Below are 11,578 nucleotides of genomic sequence, written 5' to 3' on the forward strand. Positions count from 1 at the left end.
TAGAGGGAATAAAACACGTTTATATTGAATAGGCTACATGATTCTGACCGACTTCTTTGAATAAATCCGTTTCTCCTTCAAACTACCACGAGCACGCCGCTCTCGCTCCAAATACCTTACAAACACTTCCCTCCTCTTGACACTATGTGGGTGATGATGTCCGACCACCTCTTTGCTTCCACATGGCCACGCCCCAGCTCAGTTTGATGCACCGTCTCTCTCCTGCACTGCCGCTGTCCAACTCACTCAGTCTGCGCAGGCCATCGGCTCCACATCCCGGCAGCAACAGGTAAGGTGGTCCCATCACTGGCGCTCTCTCTCTCTCTCTCTCTCTCTCTCTCTCTCAGAGTGAGTGTGAGTGTGTGTGTGTGTGTGTGAGTGTGTGAGAGAGAGCGGTGGTTAGAAGTGCAGCTCTGTAGGAGTGTGACAAAGTGCATGCCTGCAGCTCAACTCGCAACAAAAAAACCTCATCACTTCAGTTTTGTGGTTTTTTCATGCGACATTTGCACTCGTGTTTTTGACACTCTCACGCATGCTTTCACAATACAGCTGCCAACTGTAATCACATGTTTGGTGAGTTTTCAGTTGTTTGTTATTATTAGTTTTTAATTGTTATTATTAGTTATTGCGTGTTTATTGGCTGTTAAGTGATTGTTTTAGGTTTTAACTCTTAAAAGTATTTGGTTTGATTATTGGGATAATGTAGGCCTGTAGCTTATTTTTCAGGTTTAAAGTAGACAATTAAACAGTGTGCACCTTCATAGTTTTGCAAAAGATTCATATATAAATTAGTTTCCTAATTTTGAATTTAATTTCAGCAGTAAATTTGATGTTCTTCTTTTGGGTAGTGTGTGCCAGCTAATTCACCATTTATCCACAAACGGGTCCACAGCTTGTTATATTGCAAGAAATGTACAAACTGTAGAGAGTAAAGGAAACATTGAAATGATTCATATTGTACACAAATTCTAGGAGAATTATCTCAATAATCTTAAACTTTGCATTGTGGGATAAGAGAGTCTGCTTGTTTTTCTCTTTTCCAAAGCAGTTTGGACGTTCACTTATATTAAAAGTAAGAAATAGAAACATAAACGGGACTAATACAGTGATACAGTGTCTAATTTAGAAATGTATAGTAGAATCTGTTCAGTCCAGCCGTTCCATATATATATATATATATATATATATATATATATATATATATAAGTATGTTGAATTGGTTTAACAATAAACTTGCAGCCCATTGTGTGAGTATATCGTGTGTTACAGCAGAGAAAATATTTTAAAATAAACAGTTAAAGAGAATAAAGCCAGTGACCACAGAATCGAGTAATTAAGCCCTTTATTTTTACCACAGAAGAGCATCACTTGATCATTCCTTAAGATGAAAAATAAAAGGTTTTCATGATATTTTCTCTTATTAATAATGTATACACAGAGCCGTGTCTTGTGCGTGTTCTGTGGCTTTCATAAGCTGAAATTTACCTTTCATGGGTATCTCACAATTGTTCTTTTTATCCTTTGTGTTAACCATTATTGCAACCCCAAGATGAAATGATAAAAAGATCAAGATCAAGGATTTCTTTTCTTTGCAGATCTTCAAAAAATGCAGGGTTCTTTGATTTCCTATCATATGTGACAGTAATTCTACTTTTGTTTGTTAATTTAGTCATTTTAAAATCACAAGTGAAATTTGAAGCTTTGTACACAAATGACAGAATTACACGAGAAGGTTGCATCTATTAGATTAATATTATAAATGTAATTTTACAATATACGAATATACTTTATCTGTGCTATCTACCCAAATCACAAAGAGACATTACATCATATTGTCAGATTTATTACTTATACTTACTTATTTATTTGTCTTTTTTACTTTAAAATGTTAAAGAGGCAATCAGCCTCATATATGCATATGACGCATATAGGACTAAAAAAACACAAAGGGTTATACATTTAATCTTATTTTAAATGTGTTTTTTCATTATTTTTTATCTTAATTGTTTTCCATTTTTCTGTCATTTCAGATTCTTGCATTTCACGTAACTCTGATTCTGTTACGTGTGAATCCGAAGCAGCTTTCTTATTGAGGATGAACCTCAGTCATCCCGACCAGAACATGCACAGCTCCAGTGAAGGCTGCCTAGAGGACGACAAACCTGATGTCATGTTGCCTTGCTTCCGCAGAAACATGTATGACGAGCCTCTGGCCTCATACTCCAACGGATCCATCATCTCTCAACTCCTCCGCAAGACAATCCACAACAAGAGGGCACTAGATGATAGCCATTTCTACCTTTCCAGCTCCACTGCCGTTGATTCCAGCCAGGAGGACCAGAGCAGCGTCTCCTCAAAGGACAGCACGGTGGAAGCTGCCTCTCCCACTGGTCATGTTTCTACAGCAGCCAGCCCAGAGAGGGAGCATCCCATGACTGACCACCTGCAGGCCAAGAGGGCCAGAGTGGAGAACATTATCAGGGTCATGGCGGGCTCTCCCAACAGCAGGCAGCATGGAGACAGCGAGAGGTCTGACACAGATGCCAGAGACAACAGAGAGGCCAGAGAAGCATACAGGGAGAACAAACGCAAACAGAGGTTGCCTCAGCATCAGGAACACAGTGTTGGAGGACCGACAAACAGAAGACCCGCAAGCAGCAGTAGTGAGAACAGCAACACCAAGGATGAGGAGTGTCACAAGCTCAAAGAGCAGCTCCACAGCATGCAAAGGCTCCTGCGTCAGCTCCAGGAAAAGTTCCTTCAAGTTTACAACCAGGAAGACCCTGAAAACAGAGGTGAGACAGAAGTTGCTGTTGAGCATGACACCCTGGGAGAAAGCATAGCATCACACTACATAAGCACTGAAGATGATTTTGAGAGGAAGAACAGCAGAGTGACGGCAGAGTGTAAGGACCAAATGAAAGTAGTTGGTTTTCTGGTACACCAAAGAGAGAGTCAGAACCTAAAAGAAACCCTGAAGCAGGAGCTCTCGAGGGCTGTGAATGACTGTGTGGACAGGGTGTTCAAGAAGGTGTCCTCCACAGGACTGGACCCGTCCCCTCAGCAGCGCATGTGCTCATCTCCAGAGATGCAGATCAGCCTGGGCGCAGACAGGAAGAGCCAGCAGGCCGGCTCCATCCAGGAACAGCCCCAGGCTGAGGAGGCTGCAGTAAAGCCCCGCTCTTTGGAGTATTATGAAAGCTCCGAGGCTCAGAGCCCACAGGACCAAACAGAGGCTCTGTCGCTGGTGGTCCGCAAGCCGTCAGTGACCCCTCTGAGCTCAGTCAACCCGACAGTGAAGAGGCCCTATCCTGTTCACCAGACACCATTTCAGTTCAATTACAGCACCCCTTTGCATGACAGCCAGATCCTAGAGCATCTTCTTAAGTACGGGCCCCATTCCAACTTTGGGGGTCTCCCTTGCATGCCTCCATCAATGGACAGGACCTCCCCAGACTCAGTGGACCTGCCCTGGGACACCATCGCCATGAGGTCCAAGGTGACATCCAGCCACCTCGGCCACCACGCGCGCTCCTCCGCCCTGGGGGCAGTGACAGTGGACAGTCTGTGTCTCCCTCATGTCAAGATCGAGTGTGGCGAACTGCAGAGCATGGCTGAACGGAACCCCTACATGTCACTCAACATATCCTTTCACAAGAAATATTAACCAGTAGGGCTTTGCTTTTTCCTATTTCTTGATGCAGGATTAAGAACTATATTGTTCATTAATGATGATAAAATATATAGAAAATACCCAGATGTTGTGAATATGTTTTTGACATATTTAGGTTTAAATTTAGTAATGACTATACTGTGTAAATACAAATTAGCTTTTATAGAATGATATTTGATGATAAATGTATATACTCAAAGTCAAAAAATCTACCAGCACAAATTGAAAAAAAAATGCAATGAAAACCTTGGTGTCACATCATACTATTCTGTACTATTCCCATTACAGCAAGGTTTGTTTAGATATAGTGTATTTACCTTTTTTATTTTATACAAACTCTCTATATATCAGCTCTTCCATCTGAACAATGGCTGGTTGAGGTTCATTGCAGCATGGGCAGTTCCAGTAACAAACTTCAAGGAGAATTTTTTCTTTGATCTTGCTAACCCCATAGAAAATTATAGCGTCTTCTTTAATCTGAGCAGAGTAATGACTTTAAGTTTAGAAAAAGACAAATAAAAAGGAATACAAGGCTTTGATAAGAATTGCCAGGAACAAAAGCCAATTTTTCAAAGGCAGAGAAAGCATCGGTTTCTGTTTCAGGAAGCGTCGTTTTTTCAGACTTGAAAAGGTGCAGGATCTATTTCTCCATCATCAGAGTGATAGGGGTGCATCTAAAAGGTCACATCTGAGTGCTGGTGGAAATCAAAAGTGCCTCCCAACCATAACACTTGAGCTCTTGTCTTGAGCATTTGTTGTTGGATACCTTTGTCAGAATGTACATGATTGCAATAGAGTGCAAGATAACAGTATTTTTGCCTCATAGGTATAAAATCATTCTAAGATTTTATTTGTTGAACAATTTGGCTATTGTTTGGAAAGTAAAATAGATTTTTTTTAAATGATGTTGATGCTGATATCCATGATCAGTATGTCTAGAATAATAGCAACATTTCTTTATTCTTTGCCTAATTTAATTGAAAAGTGTTCAGGTTTTTTGATTCTCTTGTAGCAAGGCATTAGAGAGGAATAATATGAGGTGCCTCTCTCTCGCTTTATCTTTACAGTGCAAAGAGCTCTGCTTCTCTTTGAACAATACCAAATAAATCTTTCATCCCAACTTCCTTATTTCAAAGGTAGGGTTCCCTAATAAAATGTATGGTATGGTGACCTGATAAGGAAATATTATAACCTAAGGCATAGTGGTGGACTACAGAGGAAATGCTCCTGAGCGTCTTTATTGCCATAGGGGGAAAACTTGAGAAGGTATTCAATTTATTCATATTTGCAATAAAGGAAATATATGTTGAACACATTTTATACCATTTAAATTATTTTAAATATACCATATAACCCAAGTAATGCTTTAAAATATATATAATCTGCAACTTTGTAATATTTGACCAAATTTCCCATTTTTGTGGGTGTTTTTCCGAGGAAAATGTATATAGCGACATATGCCGTCTTTAAATCAAGTCAGCTCCTTTTTCAAAACATTTCAAAACAAGCTGTCTTAACTGCCAGGCATGAAGTGCTTCGCTCTCTAATTAAAAATCCGTAATCTAATTCGTAATTCTGTTTTGCCAATAAGCACATGTTAGGGTCATTATTGACTCCCTGGTTAATGCCGAGCTGTTCTTTAGGGAAATTCAATTTAGCTGAAGATTGAGGCAACACAATACTCCGGTCTACTATCACTTTGCACAGGACTGTATGCTGCGTGTTATATTTAATTGTCAGCTTTTCTGCCTTAACTTAAACGTGAACATCCAGGAGGGTCTCACCCCGAGCCACCTGAAGAAGGCAAAGCTCATGTTCTTCTACACCCGCTACCCCAGCTCCAACGTGCTGAAAACCTTCTTCCCTGATGTCAAGGTATTTTTTATTTTTTTTACAAACAAAATTATGCCGCTTTTTATTGTGCTTGTCAAACAACCTGCAGAATTGTTTGTCCCGCGTTCAGCTCCCTGGTATCGACTTGTCAGTGTGTGTTTGGGACAGAAAAATTCAGCAGCGTGTCGGAGGAGAGAAACAAAAACGCAGAGGGTTTAAATAACAAAGCCACTGAGCTGCTAGTATGTCCTGGGGGCAGAGGGAGATACAGGGGCATTCTCTCTTTAAAAAAGCCACTCCAGTCAGCAAATGGAGTGACAAAGGACTCTGTAGGCAAGGCATTGCTATTGAGTGTCAACACAGAGTTGGTATTAGAGACTTTCGCAGCAGCAACCAGGCGGTGGTGAGCTGGCCCTAAACACAACATCCTGTGTATTTTGGCCTTGGGCTCATGTCATGCCTCCTCTTCTATCTCCTCTTTTTGTCTTCTCTCTTGTCTCCTTATCTGTGTCCTTTTGTTAGCTCTTCTCATTCATCCTATATATTCCAACTCCCTTCTTTTTAATCTTTTCCAATAGGAACAGTATATCCTTCCTGATTATAGCACCATCTCCCCCTCAGACCTCCTCCTGCCTCTAGTTTTCTCCTCTCGAGTTTCTCTCCCATCTCCTCTACTATCTCCTCTCCTTCCGCCACGGCTCTGGATCTCTGAGCCAGTGCGGGCCCCTGCTTCTCAATCTGCTCTGACCCCCGGGGTCAGGGGGGAGGATGCTGTTGCTGCAGCCCTGCGAACGTCTCCTCCTTGCTTACAATCCCGTGGTGGGAAGTGGCACTGAACAAAAGAGCACCTAATCCCAGTGTCTGATTCCATCCTATCAGCCCGAGTCAATGAGAGGGAAGCTTCCTTCTGTCCTTATGCTGCCGCTTTCTCACCCACCACACCAGAGAGAAGAAGCGTCTTTGATGCCTGCCCAGCCCTTAGGCATTTTTTTCTGTCTTTCTGGATGAGGAGATAGAATAACAAGACTAATGTCAAGACTGAGTTTAGAAATACAGAGCCCTGACAGATGTTTTTTCACCCCGGACATTGGTGGGAAAGGATTAGAGCAATTAATGTTGCGTAGAGTGACAGACCATTTGGTAGCTTTTTGCCCTACAGGTACCAAATTCAGGTTTTCAGCCAATTATGGAAAGGGTGGCCATTACATTTTTAATTAAAACATGAGGATTCATATTTTTAAATTTCTATATGCTCTTGTTGAAGTCTGAAATTAAATTCTGACATTACACTTTTCATTTATCCTGAAAACGGCGATCTCTGCTTTCATTTGCTCTCTTCACAGGGAGATCACGGGTCAGAAAAGCACTTCTGGAGCTGCTAGGCATTCGTTGTTTTGCTCAGGGACTCTTCAGCCCGGCAAATTGTTCTGAATGCAGGCGCTTTGCTTGCAGAAGGGTCCTTTTAATCCTCTGTTGTAAACGTATGAATGGTATTAAGTGAAGTATTTTTCTCCATTTGCAGTTCAACCGCTGCATCACCTCTCAGCTGATCAAGTGGTTCAGTAACTTCAGGGAGTTCTACTATATCCAGATGGAGAAGTTTGCCCGCCAGGCTATTGTTGATGGCATCAGTGATGTCAAAGACATTACAGTTAGCAGGGACTCAGAGCTGTTCCGGGCACTGAACATGCACTACAATAAAGCCAATGACTTCCACGTAAGTGTCACTCATTAGTCATTCATTCTTTTATGTTGCAGTTTGTATTGTTAGAAGGGAGATCATTCTAGCTGATTTTTTGCTTATGAGGGTTTTCCATACAGGTACTGCTCTCACTCACATACATACACTGTGGGGTAGATTAACAAGATTTTCTTAATTTGGAAGAACATATTTCCAATTTTGATCTCATCCCTGCCCCACAGGGTAATCTAACTGGAATAATATTTTTTTTCATCTCTGCATAATTAGAGGACTTATATTAGTCAGATTCTATATCTTAACAGTCCAGTGTTTAAGATTTAGTGGCATCTAGCATTGAAGTTGCAGACTGCAACCAACTGATTACCGCTCACCTCATCCACCCTTTCAAGTGTGTTGGAGAAAAAACGATAGCTGCTAAACTTGGAAAAAATGCAAAAGGCCATAACTAGAGTCAGTGTGTGGTTTGTCCATTCTGGGCTACTGTAGAAACATGGCGGTTCAACATGGTGGATACTATGAAGGAGGTTTCACTCCCTCTGTAGATATAAAAAACTCAGTTTAAGGTAACGAAAACACAACGATTTTTATTTTCAGGTCAATGTAAGAAAACATACCTGAATACCATGAATTTTATATTCCATTATATGGAATATCCTTATTTGTTTTCAAAGTTACAAAGTTAATTTATTTATCATTTTACAACACAGGATTGTATAATGAATTGCAAGTGTAGAGTTAGATGAGAAGTATAATGCCACTCTCACTTTTGTCATTCTTGTTCAACATGAAGCTACAGCCAGACTGAAAGACTGAAAACAAGACCTCTGAAGCCCATTTCACATTTACGCAGAGACGAAATTGTTTTAGAATTTTGCAGGGTAAAGTTGCAGCAGTGTGAACTGGCTCGATATAAGCCGGGTGGTGGCGTTACCTGCAACTCAGCTTGTCCAGCGCCAGTGGCTGGTTTTAAGAGACACATCATCTGTTTCTACAGACATACAGCTCGTAGCAAAGCCAGTCAGTTACCTGGTTGAAATGGCAGAGTTTAGGACAGAGGAAAGAGAGGATCACTTTATCAATTTGTTTCATTGAAGCACCAAATTCTCAACCCTTTCATTTTTTTAGGTTTTTGCTTTTGTCAGTACTAAAAATACAACTGTCATTCTAACTCACTATCACTGTCCTCATTCCTCATATAAACTGACTGGTTTTCAGGATGTTGCAGACAACAAGGTGCCTTACAAATAAAAGAATAAAGCAGAACAGCATGACCAATTATTGTGTTATAGTATAGTATTTTTTTATTTTTTTATTTATGTTGCAGACTGTTGCATTGCAAGTAGTAGCATTTTTCAACTCACAAATCTTTGGTCTGAACTGGGCTTCAAGCTCACTAATTGACACATGTTGTTTTTTTAATTCTGAGCAGTTGCCAAGGAACAATGAATGGCGTATTGTAATTTGTGAGTTCTAGAGGTACTAGTAGTGTTGTGTGGTGTTTGTTATTTTTGGACAGGCTAGTTGTTTCCTCCTTTTTCCAGTCTTTACGCTAAGCTAGGCTAACCGGCTGTTGGCTTTAGTTTCATATTTAATGGACTGATATGAGAGTGGTATCAATTTTCTCATCTAACTCTCCGCCAGAAAGCAGATAAGCGTATTCGCCCAAATGTAGAACTCCTCCTTTAAAGCATTAGTTGGCGCATTTCATTCATCACAGCAGTTACTAGCCTGCTGGAGTATGTCCTCCTGTCAGCATGTAGCTGTGGTCACGTATGTCCGTGTGCTGACCTGTTTGTCACACTGCACCTGTGGCTGGCCAGCCTTTACAGCCATTATCTAAACTCCAGAGTGATGCTTTATCAAACTGTGGGAAGAGGAAGCCGCAAAATCCCACTAAAACAACTCAGGATTAGAGGACCAGTACGCCTGAGCGAGACTGAGATTGCTACTGATGCGGAATGCTGAGAAAGACGCTGTGGATTCCGAGGGAGAAGGCCGTTTGGTGGGAAAGGGACGGGACCGTTTTCTTTACCTTGGGACCAAGACATTCCTTTCCCAGGGATGCTTTTGTGTCAGGAGATGAGGGGAAAGAAAAATAACTTATGCCAACAACTGTTGTGCTAACTGGTCAGTGGATGGGAAACAAGGCTGCAGGGCGGTTTTCTCCCAGCATCCCTTGCATTCAGACTTTTTATGGATCCTGCTGTATTGGTCACACTCTAATTCTTACTTCACCTTTAACCATTCTAAATCCTTACTTAACCACAATTGGCTTTAAGTTTACACCTAAATTTAATTATCTAAAGTCTTATATCGAATCATTTCATTTTCATTTTCTGGCCATATTCTTTGTTTGATTCATAATCATGCTTTGTTGACTAGCCCTGACAGTGCTGGGTAGAATCTCTGGGAAAGAAAGCTCATCAGTTTAGGTTCAAGAAAACAAGACTAGCTAATCAAAGAAGCCTCTTAATCAAAGTTAATGATTGCAGCATTGCATTTATTGTATGTGTGCAGAGAACAAAGAGGTGAGCTCCCTTTCATCAGTTTGAGTGTTTGAAGAATAGTGCTACAGGTCTTAATTTCAGATATTTTTGACTTTGAGAAAAAAAGACAGATTGTAACACTGCATCACATGGAGTGCTTTTTTACAATTAGAATAAGGTTTAATCTGGATTGATTTCACTTTTAAGAATATTTTTTTTCTCTCTTTTACAGGTTCCAGACCGATTCTTGGAGGTTGCTGAGATCACCTTGCATGAGTTTTACAATGCCATCTCTGCAGCCAAAGATTCGGACCCCTCCTGGAAAAAGGCCATATACAAGGTGATCTGTAAACTGGACAGCGACGTCCCAGAGGACTTCAAGACATCTTCCTATTTATAGGCAGAAGTGAAGAGTTATACAGTGAAGGAATTGAAGTTAGTCGCTTGACAGTATTATTCATCCTTTCTTGTAGTGCATTGTAGTGAGGTGAAATGTAGATGTTGGATAATTAATCATTTTGTAGATCTGTAAGCAAAAAAAAAACATACACAATTTTATCTATAGTCTAAAATGCTGTATGTTCTACTTTTATCAACAAGCAGATAAATATGAATGCTCTTGTGGTTTATTTTATTGTTTAGTGTTTACTTATATAATCTGCCTCAACGCATTTAGAGTTACTGAGTTTGTAGGTGTGTAAAAATTTTTACAAAGTGTAATTATGCTTTTCCATATTATTAAACTATAGTGTAGCCTGATTAAGTTGAACTGGAAGAGTTTTTTGGCAATTACCGTCAGTATTACTTTGCTTTTAATTCCATTTCATTTTCATAACTGTGTGTGTTGTGTAAATGTACATGCGCTGCCGTTGTATGTTGCATAATGTTCTATAATTATGTTGTAAACTAGTAGCTTGACAGAATGTGCATGTGAAAATAATGCAAGTGACTGTAAGGGGTTTTATTATCATGTATAAAGGTCATGTAAAGTACAATCATTTTCAGATATTTCAGTCAAAGGCATTGTACTGGATAATTATTGAAATTAAAGATGCACTAAATTATAATATAAAACCTGTGTGTTATTTTCTTTTGGGCAATAATCACTACATTAATGTTTAAAGAAACAAGACACATCAGGTAAATGCTTTGTTTTGAGTTTAACTCTCCCTATGAAAATACTGTGCGCCACTGCCGAGCCCCTAAGGTGCCTCTAATCCACGTCCAGCAGCCAGCTGTTAAATGTCCCCCAAACTATGCTGTTCACATTGTTCACCGAAACCAATTCAAGTCAACTTTCTAAGGCCTGCATTCATTGTGAGGCTGCTGCGGATGCAGACAACTGCCATGTCTTAAAAACAGCCACAATGCATTCCCTCCTAATGACTAATGCCCGAGGTGACCTCATATCACAGTTGTGCCACCAAAGCAAAATTCCACAAACCCGTTGATGCTTTCTTCCAGGCACCCACTCAAAGAGCTCTGATCGCACACAAGTTTGGTGATGTCACAAAAATCACAGATGAGCTACTTTTGAGGCCTTGGGCTTAACATAAACCAGAAAAATCACAGCAGTGGATTAAATGGGATCAATTAAATTCCAATCATATGTTTCACTGGGAACGAACAGTGTTGAAGTATTTAGCACATCAATACTGTTATTGTATGTTTACAAGTAATGTTATCCCCAAAACTTTGATAAAATGGCAACAAGGTGCCTTGAAATGAAAAGAATAAATCAGAACAACATAGAACACTTCTATAAAAGTACACTGTTTCTTGTCACTGTGTGAGATTACACTGTCAGTGCCCAAAACCAAAACATTTAATTGGAAAACCTGTTAGGCACCCAAGCACCAATTACATCAGAAATGATAACATTAA

General features: G+C 40.2%; 1 protein-coding gene across 2 annotated transcripts; it reads left to right on the forward strand.

The window, feature by feature from the left end:
• The first annotated feature begins 70 nt into the window (after positions 1-70).
• Positions 71-10,755, forward strand: prox2 (prospero homeobox 2). Of its 2 annotated transcripts, none has more exons than XM_051396178.1 (5): positions 71-289; positions 2,031-3,640; positions 5,438-5,548; positions 7,029-7,223; positions 9,927-10,755. In XM_051396178.1, the coding sequence occupies exons 2-5, from the start codon at positions 2,096-2,098 to the stop codon at positions 10,092-10,094; spliced, it is 2,019 nt and encodes a 672-aa protein (XP_051252138.1). In that variant the 5' UTR covers positions 71-289; positions 2,031-2,095; the 3' UTR covers positions 10,095-10,755. The 2 variants fall into 2 exon arrangements, with proteins under 2 accessions (XP_051252138.1, XP_051252137.1); XM_051396177.1 differs by lacking the exon at positions 71-289 and adding an exon at positions 426-573.
• Positions 10,756-11,578: the final 823 nt, after the last annotated feature.

This window comes from Dicentrarchus labrax, unplaced genomic scaffold (assembly GCF_905237075.1).
Source record: "Dicentrarchus labrax unplaced genomic scaffold, dlabrax2021, whole genome shotgun sequence".
Taxonomy (NCBI): domain Eukaryota; kingdom Metazoa; phylum Chordata; class Actinopteri; family Moronidae; genus Dicentrarchus; species Dicentrarchus labrax.

Bases quoted from the DNA above. Each gene is read 5' to 3' on its own strand.
- prox2 (XM_051396177.1), top strand. The intron at 3,641-5,437 runs AACATATCCTTT...AACTTAAACGTG, and splicing joins GGAACCCCTACATGTCACTC to AACATCCAGGAGGGTCTCAC. The intron at 5,549-7,028 runs GTATTTTTTATT...CTCCATTTGCAG, and splicing joins CCTTCTTCCCTGATGTCAAG to TTCAACCGCTGCATCACCTC.